Below are 20,742 nucleotides of genomic sequence, written 5' to 3' on the forward strand. Positions count from 1 at the left end.
TGGTTTTTATCTATATAATCACTGCTGAAACATAGGGACTCATCATTTTTGAAGCTCAAAAAAAAAGGAAATACTGCAGATTGCGGAAACACTTGAAACAATAAGCATCTTCCCGCCTTTAGAGGCGGGACACAGGAACAGGAGTAGGCCATTCAGCCCCTCAAGCATGTTCCGCCACTCAATTAGGTCGTGGCTGATTTGTGCTTTCAACTTCATTTGCTCACTTTGGTTCCGGATCTCTGTGGAAACGTTCTCAGCATTTCCTGTTTTTATTCTGTTTTGAGTACCAGTCCCCGAAATACCATTTTTCACTAATTTTCCCAGTCAATGTAGCATTAACCATTTTCTTCTTCCATACCCTATCCCCTACAAAAACAGTATTCGGAAACATTCTGGAAAGAATGTATACCAGTACTTACTTGAAGTACACATGGAATATTATGCTTTGGCTCATTAAATATCCACTTTGAATCAACTGTAATATGGGTACATTAACTTAGACATTGCTATATTACCATTGTATAACTTCAGCAAAGAGCTCTCACCTAGATTTTGGTAGTTTTAAAACAAACCCTCAGAGCTCCAGGAATATACAGTGGAATGGATTGCTAAAGATTGCTGTTATATAGAACACGTTTTTGTCCCTTATTGATTGCAGCGTAATTCAGAGAAGCAGTGAGTGCCCTGTTAGTTCCTCAAGAGATCAAACTGAAGTCTGCTAACATTAAGGAAAATTGGCTTCTCCCACCACACACACACACACACACACTCACAAAGATAATCAATGATTTGTCAGGCCCAACATTTTAGATATTTCAACTACACAAGTCTCCAAGGCAGAACTTTTAGCTGTTAGTCAGTAGTTTATGTTTTGTCTTTATAATCTGGAACTTTTTTTTGACACAAGCTTCTTTTACAAGCTGCCTCCCATTTAACTTGCTTCAGCTGGCAAAAGAGCATTTTCGATTACCTATTTCTGTCTGTGTTTTCCTCAATGTCACTGTACCTGCTTAACAGGGCACAGTTAGTGATGAGATTGGGAGTCTCATTTCCCTACCTCCTTCCTCTAACATGAAGTACTTAGTTTTTGAATGGAGTTCAATCAACAGAGCAAAATAATAACAGAAGGACACAAACGAGGCTGTGTGCAGCATCTTTGAATGACTGACAGTCCTGGGCCTTGAATAATTACCCACTGGCTTGATAACAAATGCTGAAAATGTCAGAAATGGGACATTGCACGGCTAATAATTTAGATTTACTCAAATGTGAAATAAATTCAGCAAAATTCCTATTTTCTTGCTTTTTTTTTTCAGCCCTAGAACTCTTCTCATCATCATCCATCATTAGCCGGCATGCAGAATATGGCAAAACACTTGAAGTCACCTCACGGATACCAACAATTGCCTTGTCACTTCACGGAATGAAACAACAATCTTGATCTAAGTGGCTAGCTCTTAACACACAGGATTGAATGTGCTGTTATTGCCCAGAGCATCAAACATCAGTCAATTGAAAGTTATTTTGAATAAATCAATTTATTTAGTGTGCTAAAAGAGCTGACACTAGGGGGTGGAATTTCTTGTGCACTTGCGTCCAGATACATACATCCAATCAGGAAGTAAACTTGGGTACAAGTGTTTTTTATATATATTATATACATATATATATATATTTTAAATCTATGAAATATATTTAAAGGAACTTAAGAAATAGGAGCAGGGGATGACCATAAGACTCTTCAAGCCTGTTCTGCCACTCAATATGATGCTGGTTGATCTTTGATCCCAATTCCACTTTCCTGCTTAATCTCCATATCCTTGATTCCCTGAGATTCAAATAATCTCTGTATCTCAGCCCTGAATATATTCAACGACTGAGCATCCACAACCCTCCAGGTGGGAGAATTTCAAAGATTCACAACCCTCTGACTGAAGAAATTCCTCCTCATCTCAATCTTAAAAAAAAAATCATCCCCTTATCCTGAAAATGACACAATTATCCCTACTCTGCTGCCCATCCATTAACTAATCCTCAATCCATACTAATATATTGCCTTGAACCCTAGCACTTATCTTCTTCATAACCTTTTATGTGGCATATCTTTTTTTGAAAAACCATGACTTTCACCACCTAGAGGAACAAGAGCAGCAGGTGTCTGGGAACCGTCAAGTTCCCCTCCAAATCACCCTTTTTAAAAAAAATTCATGGGATGTGGGCTTCGCTGGCTAGGCCAGCATTTATTACCCATCCCTAGTTGCCCTTGAAAAGGTGGTGGTGAGCTGCCTTCTTGAACCACTGCAGTCCATGTGGTTTGGACAAATATCACTGATCCTTCGTCGTTACCAAGTTAAAATCTTGTAACTCCCTACCTAACTGCGCTGTAGGAACACCTTCAGCAATTGAACTCAAGTGGATGTGGAACACAGACCACAACTAGGGATAGGCAATTACTGCTGGTGCTGTCTGTCGTGCATATAGAGCCAGAATGAATGCAAAAAGTTATATTCCCTCCATTCCCTTTCATTTCCCCTCATCATCGTGCACCATGAACATCAAAGGTGACAACTCATGAGATTTCATCAATTTGATTCTGAATTAGGCCACAAAGATATGCAAAGAGCACACGACAAGCAGGACTTTTTGGGTGGTGGGCTTTCTCACCTCACCACTGAAAAAATCAGGGAAACACATCCCCACCGAAGTCAGCTGTCCGCTGCCATTCTGTGGAGCATTAATTGCCTTAAGGTGGGGTGTCCGCCCCACGCTGGGAGGAAGTCTCGCCTCAGAAAGCTGCCGGTAATTCTAATTGGCTGAGAGCTCTGTAGGCCCAGCAGTGCCACCGGAAGTGCTGGTCACTGTTGGGACTAGACCTAGTCCCACGAGTCTAAGTGCTGGAAGCCCAGGACAATGGTAAGTACTGGGGTGGGGTGGGGGGGGAGGAGGAGGAGAGTGTGAGGAGGGGGTAGGAGTTATGCTGGAAAGGCCAGGGGGGTGGAAACACCTGGGGACGGCGGCGGCTGACTTTTGGGGGTTAGTGCCATGATCAAGAAAGGGGCCATTAATGGAGATGACCACCACCCCCCACCTCCTGCCCCCGGTTTAAGGCCTGAGCAGGCTTACCTCTTGGCCTTCTCTCTTGTCCCTGACTTCCTCTTGCCAGCCTCAAAATGGCATCTGGATGGGAAATGGCAATGTCTCAACTGGGACGAGGGCAGGTGGGCTGCCCTAGGCTTCACCTGCATCTCTGCTAAGTTTTTGACAGTTCGGGGGCAGACATATAGGCGACTTTTACGGGCCCCCCCCTTTCCCACCTGAAAACCTGCCAGTGGGAGCCCATAATATTCTTCCCTAGCCCTCTGTCCCTACAAACAAGAATACCTTCATAGTTGCACTTCTGAGATCAGTAATTTGAAGTGTTACGAATTGTGAGTGTAAACGCCTATTTTCAACAGTGTTACATGATGTACTTCACTGTCCTGCCCCATGCACATCATTTCTAAATGGACTTAGATTCATTACAATCATTAAGAAACATGCGCTGTATTCACATTTTTGGCATGACTTCAATAAGTGTTTTACTTCATTTCATATTTGTTATGCAAAATTCTGCTGATGGATGACCACCAACTAGAAGATTCCATTTACAAAACAGCTCATAACATCATCAGTCATATACAAATTCATTATCAGTCTTAAAGGGCATTTGAAGTTGCAGCAATTATTTCTGCTAGTTCAAGCATTTAACCCTACTTCCATATTTTAACTTGAATTTCAGAATCAATTTTGAGAACATTAATACTTGTTAAATACTGAATAATGGACGGAGTACAGAATGAAGCAAGACACCAACTACAAAACTTACCATCACCAGTTTCCATTAGTTCAGCATTTCCATACTTTGGGACCGTTCTTGGTGTTGTTCCTTGGGGACGCTCAACTTGTATTGAGTGCTCTGTTGTATAAGTGGTGATATCTGGAGGTGCAGAGTGGTTTTCTAATAGAAAAAAGGTCATAGATTAGGTAAAGAACAAAATTAATAGTTTTTATCGCTGTCTTAAAGTGCAATTTGGAATTTTTATGATTACTTAAGAAACATTCGAGTAACTACATCATCTACAGGATTTTGGTGTCAAAAATTGGAATTACATATATCACCACCATCTGTTCAGCAAAGTCAATATAGCGTCAAATAATCAATGGCTTCAGATTTACTTTGATCTCTTCACACTCTTTGATCTTAGTCGTTGTCCAAAATAAGTCCTTCAAGTTTCATGAGCATCAATTTATTGACAAGTTGCCTTGCCACCAACTAGGAATGTTAAATTAGCTCACTTTTGGAATATGGTTAAGTGAACAACACAAAAGGCTTCTTTATTGATTCATTTTCTGAGCTGGTACTGTATGAAGATGTGTTAGAGATTCTTGACCAACAGTTTCACAAAAGCTGACTCTATAACACTCGCAAGACATTCAGGTCATAGAAATATCAAAATAAGTACCTGTTGGGCTTTGCAACTTACACTGTAGGTACTTACACACTATTTCCTTTGCTTGTCTTGTATGAAAGTACAGAAAGCTTTGAATTTTTAATTTAATGATTAAAATCATTGGTTCATCTTAAGCACTGCCATATAATTGGGAAACATTTAAAGTAACAAAAAAAGGAATGAAAGTGAGATTTGTATTTTGAAAAGGCCATTTAATCCTTCACTTCCTCAAAGTTTAGCTCAATGCTGACTCTTCCACATTCAGTCCCTCCCTGTCAGCCATTTCTGGTGCAAAAGTAAAACAGGAAAGGCGGCCAAACCATGGCTTATAAGGGAAATTAGAAATAGTATTAGATCCAAGGAAGAGGCAGACAAATTGGCCAGAAAAAATAACAGACCTGAGGATTGGGAGCAGTTTAGGATTCAGCAAAGGAGGACTAAGGGATTGATTAAGAAGGGGAAAATAGAGTACGAGAGTAAGCTTGCGGGGAACATAAAAACCGACTGTAAAAGTTTCTATAGGTATGTGAAGAGAAAAAAATTGGTGAAGACAAATGTAGGTCCCTTACAATCTGAAACAGGGGAATTTATAATGGGGAACAAAGAAATGGCTGAACAACCAAATACATACTTTGGTTCTGTCTTCACAAAGGAGGACACAAATAACATACCAGAAATGTTGGGGAACACAGGGTTTAGTGAGAGGGAGGAACTGAAAGAAATCAGTATTAGTAGGGAAATGGTGTTGGGGAAACTGATGGGATTGAAGGCCGATAAATCCCCAGCGCCTGATAATCTACATCCCAGAGTACTTAAGGAAGTGGCCCTCGAAATAGTGGATGCATTGTGGTCATCTTCTGAGATTCTATAGACTCTGGAACAGTTCCTACAGATTGGAGAGTAGCTAATGTAACCCCACTATTTAAAAAAGGGAGGTAGAGAGAAAACAGGGAATTTTAGACCAGTCAGCCTGACGTCGGTAGCGGGGAAAATTCTAGAGTCCATTATAAAAGATTTAATAGCTGAGCACTTGGAAAACAGTGGCAAAATCGGACAGAGTCAGCATGGATTTACGAAAGGGAAATCATGCTTGACAAATGTGCTGGAAATTTTTGAGAATGTAACTTGTAGAGTTGATGAGGGGGAGCCAGTGGATGTGGTTTATTTGGACTTTCAGAAGGCTTTCGACAAAGTCCTACGTAAGAGATTAGCGTGTAAAATTAAAGAGCATGTGCTTGGGGGTAGTGTATTGAGATGGATAGAAAACTGGTTGGCAGACGGGAAACAAAGAGTAGGAATAAACGGGTCTTTTTCTGAATGGCAGGCAGTGACTAGTGGGGTACCGCAGGGATCAGTGCTGGGACCCCAGTTATTCACAATATACATTTATGATTTAGATGAGGGAATTAAATGTTATATCTCCAAATTTGCAGATGACACAAAGCTGGGTGGGAAGGTGAGCTGTGAGGAGGATGCAGATACTTCAGTGTGATTTGGACAAGCTGAGTGAGTCGGCAAATGCATGGCAGATACAGTATAATGTGGATAAATGTAAGGTTATCCACTTTGGTAGCAAAAACAGGAAGGCAGATTATTATCTGCATGGATATAAATTGAGAGAGGGGAATGTGCAACAAGACCTAGGTGTCCTTGTACACCAGTCGCTGAAGGTAAGCATGCAGGTGCAGCAGGCGGTAAAGAAGGCAAATGGAATGTTGGCCTTCATAGCCAGAGGATTCGAGTACAGGAGCAGGGATGTCTTGCTGCAATTGTACAGGGCCTTGGTGAGACCACACCTGGAATAGTGTGTGCAGTTTTGGTCTCCTTGGGCAGAATTTTTCCGTCGGCGAGCTGGGGGGCAGGGCCCGCTCGCCGACACAAAAATGACGCGGGATGATGTCAGGGGGAACCCCCGATGTCATCCTGGTCCATTTAAATATTCAGGAAGGTGGGGGGACAGCGAAATCAGCTGTCCGCCCGCCGACCTGTCAATGAACAATTGAGGCCATTGACAGCATAATTAAAACAATTAAAGGCCCTGCCTGTCCAACCTTAAGGTTGGCAGGTAGGCCAGGAGCCCCATGGGGCTCCTGAAAAAACATGAAACCTCATCCACCGGCGGGATGAGGTTTCATGTCGGTTTTAAAAAACTTTAATAAAGTTTCTGTGATATTTATTAACATGTCCCATCTCATGTGACATTATCACATGAGGGGGGCATGTTAATAATTTTTTTATTTTTCTATTTTTAAACTTTCAAACACTGTCAGCTCTCTCCCTGAGGCAGCACTTAGTCTCAGAGAGATGTGCGCTCTTTCGCGCACATACGTGAAAGAGTGCACTCTGGCAGTTGGGGAATCCTCCCCCCCACCCCACACAGAAAGCGCATAGCGCTTCCCGTCGAGTGGCCCGCTGGGAGGGCCTTAATTGGCCCGCCCACTCAAAATGGCGGCGGGGCCCGTTGCGGCGGCGGCTATCGGCTGCCCGTCCGCCACCGAGCCGGTGGGGCCCGCCCACCCATCAAGGGCAAAATTCTGCCCTTTATCTGAGGAAGGATGTACTTGCTATAGAGGGGGCGCAGCGAAGGTTTACCAAACTGATTCCTGGGATGGCGGGACTGACATATGAGGAGAGATTGAGTCGATTAGGATTATATTCGCTGGAGTTCAGAAGAATGAGGGGGGATCTCATAGAAACCTACAAATTTCTAACAGGACTAGACAGGGTAGATGCAGGAAGGATGTTCCCGATGGTGGGGGAGTCCAGAACCAGGGCTCACAGTCTGAGGATACAGGGTAGACTATTTAGGACTGAGATGAGGAGAAATTTCTTCACCCGGAGAGTGGTGAGCCTGTGGAATTCGCTACCACAGAAAGTAGTTGAGGCCAAAACATTATATGTTTTCAAGGAGGAGTTAGATATAGCTCTTAGGGTGAAAGGGATCAAAGATATGGGGAGGAAGCGGGAGCAGGCTATTGAGTTGGATGATCAGCCATGATCATGATGAATGGCAGAGCAGGCACGAAGGGCTAAATGGTCTACTCCTGCTCCTATTTTCGATGTTTCTATGTAAAAAGGCACTCTGCCCCTTGCAGACCCAGTTCGCAAAGGCACAGTGCCCCATTGAAACTCCTCATAGATGCTTCCTCATCTTCCAGCTCATTATAGCACTTTTCTCCTCCTCCACCCAATTCAGTCTAACATTATTTCCACCACTTCTAAACCCTCCAGTTCATTCCGACAATTACCTTCTTCCTGCCCCCCAACTACAGCTGATACTCTATATCCTCAAGCTCTCAATTCAACCTGACACTTGCCTTCCTCACCGCTCGGCACAGCATTTCTCCTAGCTTCCACTATCTACCCATTCTTCAGTCCCTCACATCAAAATTTCCTCCTACTCCCCTTTAGTACCACTCTTAAGTGAGGCCTGTCACTAATAGAAGGGATAATGTAGGCAGGTACGACAGTTCACACACAATTCTTGCCTATAATAATACGGTGGCCAGTATAATTTTCATCAGCAAGACAACTTGGGTAGTAGAAGCACTGAGAGGAGGCAACCCTGATCCACACAGTTTTTAAAACAGCAAATGGTGACATTTGGGATGGGCATCTAAAATGGTGACTGTCGATGTAAAACACTGACTGTTGCCATGCAAGTGTCATCTCCTGCTACTGCAAGATGTAATATTTTACTGTATCTGTATTTGTGGAGGATAAGGTAAGGAACTATGATGAGTAATTTAGTGAACTGTATTCAATATGTTTGCAATCAGGTTTGTCAGTGGTTACTAGGATTCCCAATGACAGTGAGTCATTTAATACAATATGTTTTAAGTCCACAATGCAAATTGAGTCTGTGTGAGAACACTGCAACTGCTGTAAAATATGCTTAAGAAGCATCATCATTCCATCAAATCAGATCGAATGGTAAGCAACTACTTGGGTGCCCTATGTTACCATGACACCAGCTGGTGGATATTAACCTTGTCAAAATAATTCCCTACACATCAGCAATCTCATCTATCAGGTCATGGAATAATCCAATCAAAGATCATCTTTGAGAGGGGGAATTTTTTTTTTAAATTTAAAAATAAGGAGATGGTACTGTTTTCAGCTGCCAGTTACAGATTTACAGTTATAGAGGAGCAATTCGGGAGAGAGCAGCGAGAGTACAAGAGGCAGGACAGGGAGAGAGGGCAGCAAGGTTACAAGAGGCGCGAGATGGAGAGAGAGCAGCGAGAATACAAGAGGCGCAAGAGGGAGCGGGTGCAGCGAGACTACAAGAGGTGGAAGAGGGAGAGGGAGAGCATACAAGAGGAGCGAGAGGGAGAGAGCAATGAGATTACAAGAGGCGCAAGAGGGAGAGAGAGCAGCGAGACTACAAGAGGGAGGAGAGGGAGAGAGTGCAGCGAGAAAACATGAGGCAGGAGAGGAGGAGAGTCCAGTGAGACTACAAGAGGCGAGAAGGGGAAAGAGAGCAGCGAGACTACAAGTGGTGCGAGAGGGAGAGAAACCAGCGAGATTACAAGAGGAGTGAGAGAGAGAGAGCAGCGAGACTACAAGAGGCGGGAGAAGGAGTGAGAGCAGCGAGAATACAAGAGGAGTGAGAGGGAGAGAGAGCAGCGAAGCTACAAGAGGCGCGAGAGAGAGAGAGCAGCGAGGCTACAAGAGTCGCGAGATGAAGAGAGCAGTGAGACTACAAGAGGTGCGAGAGAGAGAGAGACAGAGCAGTGAGACTACAAGAGTCGCGAGATGGAGAGAGAGCAGCGAGGCTACAAGAGTCGCGAGATGGAGAGACAGCAGTGAGACTACAAGAGGTGCGAGTGGGAGAGCAGCGAGGCTACAAGAGGCGCGAGAGGGAGAGCAGCGAGGCTACAAGAGGCGCGAGAGGGAGAGCAGCGAGGCTACAAGAGGCGCGAGAGAGAGACAGCAGCGAGGCTACAAGAGTCGCGAGATGAAGAGAGAGCAGTGAGACTACAAGAGGTGGGGGAAGGGAGAGCGAGCAGCGAGACTACAAGAGGAGGGGAGGGAGAGAGCAGCGAGACTACAAGAGGTGTGAGAGGGAGAGAGAGCAGCAAGGCTACAAGAGGCAGGAAAGGGAGAGAGCGCAGCGAAAATACAAGAGGCAGGAGAGGGAGAGAGAGCAGTGAGACTACAAGAGGCGTGAGAGGGAGAGAGAGCAGCAAGACAACAAGAGGCAGGAAAGGGAGAGAGCACAACGAAAATACAACAGGCGTGAGAGGGAGAGAGAGCAGCGAGACTACAAGAGGCATGAGAGAGAGAGAGAGCAGCGAGACTACAAGAGGCGTGAGAGGGAGGGAGAGCAGCGAGACTACAAGAGGTGTGAGAGGGAGAGAGAGCAGCGAGACTACAAGAGGCATGAGAGAGAGAGAGAGCAGCGAGACTACAAGAGGTGTGAGAGGGAGAGAGAGCAGCGAGACTACAAGAGGCATGAGAGAGAGAGAGAGCAGCGAGACTACAAGAGGCGTGAGAGGGAGGGAGAGCAGCGAGACTACAAGAGGTGTGAGAGGGAGAGAGAGCAGCGAGACTACAAGAGGCATGAGAGAGAGAGAGAGCAGCGAGACTACAAGAGGTGTGAGAGGGAGAGAGAGCAGCGAGACTACAAGAGGCGTGAGAGGGAAAGAGAGCAGCGAGATTACAAGAGGCGTGAGAGGGAGAGAGAGCAGCAAGACTACAAGAGGCTGGAAAGGGAGACAGCACAGCGAAAATACAAGAGGCAGGAGAGGGAGAGTCCAGTGAGGCTACAAGAGGCAGGAGAGGGGGATAGTCCAGTCAGACTACAAGAGGTGAGAGAGAGAGGGAGAGAGAGCAACAAGCATACATGAGGAGTGAGAAGGAGAGAGAGCAGCGAGGCTACAAGAGGTGGGGGGAGGGAGAGAGAGCAGCGAGACTACAAGAGGAGGGGAGGGAGAGAGCAGCGAGACTACAAGAGGTGTGAGAGGGAGAGAGAGCAGCAAGACTACAAGAGGCGTGAGAAGGAGAGAGAGCAGCGAGACTACAAGAGGCGTGAGAGGGAGAGAGAGCAGCGAGACTACAAGAGGCGTGAGAGGGAGAGAGAGCAGCAAGACTACAAGAGGCGTGAGAGGGAGAGAGAGCAGCAAGACTACAAGAGGCGTGAGAGGGAGAGAGAGCAGCGAGACTACAAGAGGCGTGAGAGGGAGAGAGAGCAGCAAGACTACAAGAGGCGTGAGAGGGAGAGAGAGCAGCAAGACTACAAGAGACTGGAAAGGGAGACAGCACAGCGAAAATACAAGAGGCAGGACAGGGAGAGTCCAGTGAGGCTACAAGAGGCAGGAGAGGGGGAGAGTCCAGCCAGACTACAAGAGGTGAGGGTGGGAGAGAGTTCAGCAAGACTACAAGAAGTGAGAGAGGCAGAGAAAGCACCAAGACTACAAGAGGCAGGAAAGGGAGAGCACAGCAAAAATACAAGAGGCAGGAGAGGGGGAGAGAGCAGCGAGACTACAAGAGGCAGGAGAGGGGGATAGTCCAGTCAGACTACAAGAGGTGAGAGAGGGAGGGAGAGAGAGCAACAAGCATACATGAGGAGTGAGAAGGAGAGAGAGCAGCGAGACTACAAGAGGCACAAGAGGGAGAGAGAGCAGTGAGACTACAAGAGGCGCGAGAGGGAGAGCAGCGAGGCTACAAGAGGCGCGAGAGAGAGACAGCAGCGAGGCTACAAGAGTCGCGAGATGGAGAGAGAGCAGCGAGACTACAAGAGGCGCGAGATGGAGAGAGAACAGCAAGACTACAAGAGGTGGGGGGAGGGAGAGAGCAGCGAGACTACAAGAGGAGGGGAGGGAGAGAGCAGCGAGACTACAAGAGGCGTGAGAGGGAGAGAGAGCAGCAAGGCTACAAGAGGCAGGAAAGGGAGAGAGCGCAGCGAAAATACAAGAGGTGGGAGAGGGAGAGAGAGCAGTGAGACTACAAGAGGCGTGAGAGGGAGAGAGAGCAACAAGCATACATGAGGAGTGAGAAGGAGAGAGAGCAGCGAGACTACAAGAGGCACAAGAGGGAGAGAGAGCAACGAGACTATAAGAGGCACGAGAGAGGGAGAGCAGCGAGACTAAGAGGCATGAGAGGGAAAGGGAGCAGCGAGACTACAAGAGGAGGGAGAGGGAGCAGCGAGACTACAAGAGGCATGAGAGGGAGAGAGAGCAGCAAGACTACAAGAGGCGTGAGGGGGGAGAGAGCAGCAAGACTACAAGAGGCGTGAGAGGGGGAGAGAGCAGCGAGACTACAAGAGGAGTGTTAGGAAACTGAAATCGGGCGTGACATCACAGGAAAATCATAAGCTGATTGGCTGGTGAGTATTGCTGCTTAGGGACTGAGTCTCAGCAACTGGAAGTTTAAAAACAATAAAAATACTAAATAATAATATGGAATAGGTGAGCTGCTGGTGAGTATTATCTTTTATTTTTAAAAAGATTTCTTACAACTAGTAACGCTGCTCATAAAAGCTCATGGTTCAGGGAGTAACATATTTTAACACGGATAGGAGGTTGGCAGAAAACTGTGTGCATAAATGGGCTTTTGTCTGATTGGCAGGATGTGACCAATGGAGTCCCACATGGGTCTGTGCTGAGCCCTCAACCAATCATCAGCGAACATCCCCATTTCTGACCTTATGATGGAATGAAGGTCATTGATGAAGCAGCTGAAGATGGTTGGGCCTAGGACACTACCCTGAGAAGCCCCTGCAGTGATGTCCTGGAACTGAGATGATTGACCTCCAGCAACCACAACAATTTCCCTTTGTGGCAAATATGACTCCAACAAGGGGACAGTTTTCCCCTTGATTCCCATCAACTCCAGTTTTGCTAGGTCTCCTTGGTGCCACAGAATCAGAGAAATGTTATGGTGCAGATGGAGACCATTCAGCCCATCATATCTGCACTGGCTCTCCAAATGTGCATTATGGCTTAGTACCATTTTCCTGCCTTTTCCCCAAACCCTTGCACATCGTTTCTATTCAAATAATCATCCAATATCCTCTTGAATGCCTCGATGGAACCTGCCTCCACCACACTTCCAGGCCGTGCATTCCAGACTCGAACCACTCACTAAGTGAAAAAGTCTTTTCTTTCACATCACATTTGCTTCTTTTGCAAATCACTTTAAACACTCGGTCAAATGTCATCTTGGTGTCAAAGTGCTTACTCTCAATTAATCTCTGGAGTTCAGCTCTTTTGATCCAAGACTGTAATGGGGTCAGGAGCTGAGTGGCATGGCAGAACCAGGACATGGCAGAACCCAAACGGAGCGTCAGTGAGCAGGTTATTGCTAAACAAGTGCCACTTGTTGGCACTGTTGGTAACCCCTTCCATCACTTTACTGATGATCGAGAGTAGACTGTTGGAACAGTAATTGGCTGGGTTGCATTTTTCCTGCTTTTTGTGTACAGGGCATGCTTGAGCAGTTTTCCACATAGCCTGGTAGATGCCAGTGTTGCAGCTGTAATGGAACAGCTTGGCTAGGGGCGCAGCAAGTTCTGGAGCACAAGTCTTCAGTACTATTGCCAGAACATTGTGAGGACCCATAGCTTTTGCAGTATCCAGTGCCTTCAGCCATTTCTTGATTTCATGTGGAGTGAATTGAATTGGCTGAACACTGGCATCTGTGATGCTGGGGACCTCCGGAGGAGGCTGAGATGGATCATCCACTCGGCACTTCTGGCTGAGAATTGTTGCAAATGCTTCAGTCTCATCTTTTGCACTGCTGTGCTGGGCTTCTCCATCATTGAGGATGGGGATATTTGTGCAGCCTCCTCTTCCAGTGAGTTGTTTAATTGTCCACCACCATTCATGACTGGATGTGACAGGACTGCAGAACTTAGATCTGATCCATTGGTTGTGGATTTGCTTAGCTCTGTGTATCATTTGCTCCTTATGCTGCTTCTCATGCAAGTAGTCCTGTATAGTGGCTTCACCAGGTTGACACCTCATTTTTAGGTATGTCTGGTGCTGTTCCTGGCATGCCCTCCTGCACTCTTCACTAAGCCAGGGTTGATCCCCTGGCTTGATGGTAATGGTAGAGTGGGGGATATGCCAGGCCATGAGGTTATAGATTGTGGATGAGTACAATTCTGCTACTGGTGATGGCCCACAGTGCCTCATGGATGCCCAGTATTAAGTTGCTAGATCTGTTTGAAATCTATCTCATTCAGCACAGTGATAATGCCACACAACACAATGGAGGATAGCCTCAATGTGAAGATGGGACTGTGGGGTGGCCACTTCTAACAATACGATGCATCTGTGGCAGGCAGATTTGTGAAGATGAGGTCAAGTATGTTTTTCCCTATTGTTGGTTTCCACACCACCTGCCACAGACCCAGTCTAGCAGCTAGGGCTTTTAGGCCAGCTCAGTCTGTGCTGGTACTACCAAGCACACTCTTGGTGATGGACATTGAAGCCTCCCGCCCAGAGTACATTCTGCACCCTTGCCACCCTCAGTGCTGCCTCCAAGTGGTGTTCAACGTGGAAGAGCACTGATTCATCAGCTGAGTTGGGGGGCGGGGGGGGGGGTAAAATTAGCAGGAGTCTTCTTTATCCATATTTGACCTGATACCATGAGACTTCATGGGTTCCGGAGTCGATGTTGAGGACTGCCAGGGCAACTCCCTCTCAACTATATACCACTGTGCCGCCACCTCTGCTGGGTATTTCATGGACAGGGATGGTCATGGTGGTGTCTAGGACATTGTATGTTTCTGTGAGGATGACTATGGCACTTGACTCATCTGCCAGACAGCTCTCCCAATTTTGGCACAAGCCCCCAGATGTTAGTAAGGAGGACTTTGCAGGGTCGACAGGGCCGAGTTTGACATTGCCTAGGTTGATGCTGGGTGGTCCCATCCAGTTTCATTCCTTATCCAATTTTTTGTAGCGGTTTGGTACAATTGAGTGGCTTGCTAGGCCATTTCAGAGCCAACCACATTGCTGTGGGTCTGGAGTCACATGTAAGCTAGGCCAGGTGAAGACATCAGGTTTCCTTCCTCAAAGGAAAGTAGTGAACCAGATAACAATCAACAATGGTTTCGTGGTCATCATTAGACTTTTAATTCCAGATTCTTATTGAATTCAAATTCTACCATCTGCCTTAGTGGGATTTGAACCCGGGTCCCCAAAGCATTGCCCTGGGCCTCTGGATTACTAGTCCAGTGACAATACAACTACGCCACCGCCTCCCCATAGTGCACCACAGGTGGCTCAGCTGCACAGCGTGTACAAGAAAGTCTAGAAGAGCAACAGTGATAGGTGATTCGATAGTTAGGGGAACAGACAGGCATTTGTGACCACAGGCGTGAATCCAGGATGATCTGTTGCCTCCCTGATGCCGGGGTCAAGGATGTCACTGAGCGACTGCAGACCACCCTGAGTGGGGAGGATGAACAGCCAGCAGTCATGGTCCACATTGGTACGACATAGGTAGAAAGGCGGATGTGGTCCTGCAGTTAGAATTTAGGCAACTGGGTAGAAAATTCACAAGCAGGGCCTCAAAAGTGATAATCTCCAGATTACTCCCATTGCCTCGTGCAAATGAATACAGAAATAGGAGGATAAAGCAGATGAATGCATGGATGGAAAGATGGTGCAGGAGGGAGGGCTTTAGATTCTTGGGACACTGTGACTGGCTCTGGGGGAGATGGGACCTGTACAAACCGGATGGGTTGCACCTAAACAGAGCTGGCACTGAGGTCCTTGCAGGGCATTTTACTCATGCCGCTGGGGAGGGTTTAAACTAACTCAGCAGGGGTGTGGGAACCATGAGAATATGCCAGGAGAAAACCAGGAGAGGAATGCCAGGATGCACAAACTACTGGGAGAAACGGATAATGCTAAAATAGAGAATAATAAATTAATAGGTGAGGTCAGGTTAAAGGAGACAGTAATATAGTCTAAATCAGGGTTACAGTGCATATATGTGAATGCATGGAATGTGGTAAATAAGATTGGCGAGTTACAGGCGCAGATTGCAATGTGGAATTACAATGCTGTGGCTATAACAGAGACCTGGCTCAAGGAAGACCAGGACTGGGTATTAAATATTCCCGGATACAAGGTGTTCAGGAAAGACTGGAAAGGAAGAAAAGGAGACCACTGCAGTGCCGGAGAAAGAGGATGTCCAGACGGACAAAGGACAGAATCTATTTGGCTAGAGCTAAGGAACAAAAAAGGTGCAATTGCATTTTTTGGTGTAGTCTATAGGCTACCAACTAGTGGGAAGGATGTAGAGGAACAACTCAAAGGAAATTACAGGGAGGTGCAAAAATTAAATAGTTATCATGGCGGACTTTAATTATCCAAATATAGACTGAGATAGTGGTAGTGTGGAAGGCAGAGAGGGGCAAGAGTTCCTAGTGTGTGTTCAGGAGAGTTTTCTGCAGCAGTATGTGCCCAGTCCAATGAGAAAGGAGGCACTGCTAGATCTGGTTCTTGGGAATTAGGTGGGCCAAGTAGATCAAGTGACAGTGGCAGAACATTTAGAGGACAGTGACCATTGTATCATAAGATTTAGGATGACTATGGAAAAGAACAAGGAACAATCCTGAGTAAGAATAATTAACTGGGAGAAACCAACATCAATGGGGTAAGAATAGATCTGGGCCGAATAAATTGGAGCCAAAGTTTGGCAGGAAAAACGGTAGCTGAACAATGAGCTAGCTTCAAAGAAGAGATAGTTCGGGCACAGTCAAGGTGAAAGGAAAAGGGAGGGCAAACAAATCCAGAGCTCCCTGGATGACAAAGGGGGTTGAAATTAAGCTGAAGGAAAAGTATGTCAGGTAGAAAATACAGTTGAAAACCAGGCTGATTACAGAGGGTTCAGAGGGGAGGTGTAACAGCAAATAAGAGAAGCAAAGAGGGAGTATGAAAAGAGAGTGGCAGCTAACATAAAACGAAATCCCAAAGTCTTCTATTGGCATATAAATAATAAAAATGAGGAGTAGGGCCAATTAGGGACCAAAAAGGGGATTTACACATGGAGGCAGAGGGCATGGCTGAGGAATTAAATGAATACTTTGAATCTGTCTTTACCAAGGTAGAAGATGCTACCCAGGCCATGGTGAAAGAGGAGGAAATTCAGTCACTAGATTGGTTTAAAATTGATAATGAGGAGATGCTGCATAAACTGCTGGTACTGAAAGTTGAGAAGGCACAGGGACTGGATGAGATGCATCCAAGAATACTGAGGGAAGCAAGAGTAGAAATTACAGAGGCACTGGCCATAATTTTTCAGTCTTCCTTAGACTTGGGGTGGTGCCAGAGGACTAGAAAATTGCAAACATTACATCCTTATTCAAAAAAAAGGATAAGTCCAGCAACGACAGACTGGTCAGTTTAATTTTGGTGGTGGGGAAACTTCTAGAAACTATAATTTGAGACAGAATTAATAGTCACATGGACAAATGCAGATTAATTAAGGAGACCCAGCATGAATTTCTTAAGGGAAAATCATGTTTAACTAACTTGCTGGAGGTTTTTTTTTGAAGAGGTAACAGAGAGGGTTGATGCAGTGTACTTGGACTTCCAAAGGCATTTGATAATGCCACACAACAGGCTTGAGGGAAAAGTTACAGCAGGAGTCAGTATTGGGACCCTTGCTTTTCCTGATAAATATTAATGATCTAGATCTTGGTGTACAGGGAACAATTTCAAAATTTGCAGGTGATACGAAACTTGCAAGTATTGTAAACTGTGAGGACGACAATGTAGAACTTCAAAAGGATGTAAACAAGTTAGTGGAATGGGTGGATAGGTGGCAGATGAAGTTCAATGTGCAAAAATATGAGGTAATACATTTTGGTAGCAAGAACAGGGAGAGATAGTATAGGATAAAGAGTACAACTCTAAAGGGGGTGCAGGAGCTAAGGAACTTGGGTGTATATGTGCATAAGTCATTCAAGATGGCAGGATAGGTTGAGGAAGCAGTTAATAAATCATACAGTGCCTTCGGCTTTATTAATAGGGGCATAGCATACAAGAGCAAAGAGGTTATGTTGAACTTCTATAAGACACTAGTTAGACCTCAGCTGGAGTACTGTGTACATTTCTGGGCAATGCATTTTAGGAAGGACGTGAAGGCATTGGAGAGAATGCAGGAGAGGTTTACGAGAATGATTCCAGGGATGGGAAACTTCAGTTACGAAGATAGGTTGGAGAAGTTGGGACTTTTCCTTGGAGAAAATGCAGCTGAGGGAGATTTAATAGAAGTATTCAAAATCATGAGGAGCCTGATAGGGTAGATAAGGAGAAACATTCCCATTGGCAGAAGGGTTGAGAACCAGAGGACACAGATTTAAGGTAATTCGTAAAAGAAGCAAAAGCGATATGAGAAAAAACTTTTTCACACAATGAATGATTAAGGTCTGGAATGCACAGCCTGAGAGTGGGGTTCAATCGAGGCATTCAAGAGGGAATTAGATAATTATTTAAAAACAAACAATGTGCAGGGTTACGGGGAGAAGGAAGGAGAATGGCACAAGGTGAAATGCTCATGCAGAAAGCCAATGCAACACAATGGGCCGAATGGACTCCTTCTGCATTGTAATAATCCTGATTCTGTGAATTAGGAGTATGCCACCAGTTAATAATTTTGGCATGATGCCTAAAATTAGGGGAGAAATGTTGGTAATATTTTCAGACACCCAGACTTCTTCCTGGCCATTGTCCACTTGTCCTTCACTACCCTATCCAATGGACCATGTTCTTTCCAAGGTCATCCAGAACTACACGTTCTGCACTCTCAGCACACAAAGGGCTGCACCACCATTGTCCTGCTGTTGTCAAGCTCCATTGGCCTCCAATGCCCTCATGAATCAACAAAAATTCTCATCTACTCTTTCAAATTCTTTAACAGCCTCACCATTCCCTACATCTGTGATCTAGCTCTATGTCCCAGTGTGCAGACTCCATCTTATCATCAGCAGCTGCTCCCTCAAGTCACTTTGTCACAATGCCTGGATTACACAGTACTTCCAACTTGTGACTTCCCTCCTCACTTTCACATGCCTTGTATTCTCTTTCTTCTCCCTGGCCATTGTCCAGTTGTCCTTCACTACCCTGCAAAATATGCTGTGACATCTCATTATAGAGTACAACTGCCACTGAAATATAATCTATTTCAAACACTCCTGCAGTGATTCATAAGCTAGAAGATTCAATATTTAAACGCAATACTTGATCTTTGACAAATTCTTCAGAAATAAAATTAATTAAAAATGACACACTAGCCGTCAATTTTATTTTGGATGTTCAACGCGCACCTTTTCTGCCAGGAATGCTTGCCTAAAACACTTGAATGCTTCTGGAACATGATTTTGATCTCTGAAGTACATTACTTCAACAATCTTCTCCAATAACAACAGCTTGCATATATGTGGTACCTCTAACATAGTAGAAGGTATTTTTCTTGTCTAATTGCCCTTCTCAAGGGCAATGAGGGATGGGCAATAAATACTGGCCTAGCCAGAGACTCCCACATCCCATAAATGAATTAAAAAAAAAAGGTTGCAAGGTGCTTCACGGTATCATTATCAAACAAAATTTGACGCCAAGCTTGACAAAGAGATGCTTGGATAGAGATGGTCTTAAGCAGCATCTTAAAGGAGAGGGAGGGAGAGAGGTTTAGAAAGAAAATCCAGAGCTCATTTCCCCTATATGCATGTATTTTATCAGTCAACAAGCTTGTATACACATACTGTTCCATTTCGTCATGCCAAAAGCTTGAATCCTATCAACAAGCTGTTTGTGATTTTTCTTCCAAAAATCCATATGTACATCTATTGCATTCCATCTATCTTTGCAGCTTCAAAAAAAGAAAATGTTAAGCATGTCAAACATGATTGCCTTTAAGAAATCTGTGCTGGCTGCCTCTAGTTGATCCATACTTTCCTAAGTGCTCACTAATTTCATCTTGATTTCAAGAGTTTGCTCCCAAACGACATTAGGCTAACTGGGTTGTCAGGGGCCAGGTCATCATTCTCTCCCTTCTTGAATAAGGTTATAGCACTGGCTACTGTCTCATCCAGCAACACAATGTACAGAATTAAGGATTGAAAAATTGTGGCCAGGTTCTCTATTATTCCCTCCTTGAATCCTTTCAACAGCCCAGAGCAGAGTGACACATTCACTTCGATTTCTGCTTATTTCTTCATAGCCAATTGCTTTTATACAACTACCTTTAAGAATTGTTCCATCTCTTCCTCTAGGATAACTACGTTCTCACTTCCACCTTCATTTGTATTTATTTAATATTTCCAGACAAGTGTAAATGTTACTGTAAATTGTAACTTTTAATTGTGTTATTTGAACCCTCATTTTGTACATTAGTCACTCAAAATAAGTGACTGGCCAAATTTTATTCCAGGAAGCAATTTGAGCGATTTCTGCGACATGCAAGTTATAAAATGAATATTAAAACTTCTATGGGGAAATTTTTCACGTTGGCGTGCAGGGGGCGGGCCCCGCATGCCAACGCGTAAAATGACGCGCGGTGACGTCGGGCGTGCGTCCTGACGTCACCGCGCGTCATTCAGATCTTCTGTTCGGCAGGTGCACACCTGAGGCGGCTGCGCGCCCGCCGATCTGTCAAAGGCCTGTTAAGGCCATTTAAAAACCAATTAACATAATTATAAACGCTGCCCGTCCAGTCTTAAGGTTGGTGAGCAGGCGAAGAGCCTAAGCGGCCTTCGCGTTTTTCATGAAACCTCATCCACGGGCAGGATGAGGTTTCATGAAGGTTTTATTAAATTAATAAATAAATGTTGCACAATTCGTAAACATGTCCCAGCTCATGTGACACTGTAACATGAGGGGACATGTCTAAATAATTTTACTCTTTCTTTATTTCAAACTTGCATTATGAACTTAATCTCCCTGAGGCACCTTAATTGGCCCGCCCATGTAAAATGGCGGCACACAGCTGATTGCGGGCGGCGATCAGCTCCGCGCCCGCCCACGCCCGCTCCCGACCGGCCCGCCCGACAGGGAGAAAATTCTCCCCTATGAGATCAACACCTGTGAAAACTTGTGAGAACAATTTAATATGGGAATCAGTATAGGAAACGTTTACATAACAAAATGTTATGTAACATTTTTCAGTGTGACCCACTTCCAAATTATGTAGTGCTACTGCGTGAATTAAAAGAGATTCCGTTCTGACTTTTAAAGCAAACTTTAAGGAGATGGATGCAGTGTTGTATCAATCAAGTACACAATTTAACAGA

The 20,742-nt window shown here is 45.0% G+C and overlaps 1 protein-coding gene across 4 annotated transcripts in view; it reads right to left on the bottom strand.

Annotated features, from left to right (window-relative positions):
- Positions 1–20,742, bottom strand: part of LOC144677193 (disco-interacting protein 2 homolog C) — a 589,517-nt gene that overhangs the window by 199,539 nt on the left and 369,236 nt on the right. For all 4 annotated transcript variants that reach the window (XM_078537402.1, XM_078537389.1, XM_078537398.1 and 1 more), the window contains exon 6: positions 3,866–3,997. In XM_078537402.1, coding sequence (XP_078393528.1) covers positions 3,866–3,997 — 132 coding nt within the window. The remainder of the gene's footprint in view (positions 1–3,865; positions 3,998–20,742) is intronic.

This window comes from Cetorhinus maximus, chromosome 3, assembly GCF_964194155.1.
Source record: "Cetorhinus maximus chromosome 3, sCetMax3.hap1.1, whole genome shotgun sequence".
In the NCBI taxonomy this organism is placed as follows: Eukaryota; Metazoa; Chordata; class Chondrichthyes; order Lamniformes; family Cetorhinidae; genus Cetorhinus; species Cetorhinus maximus.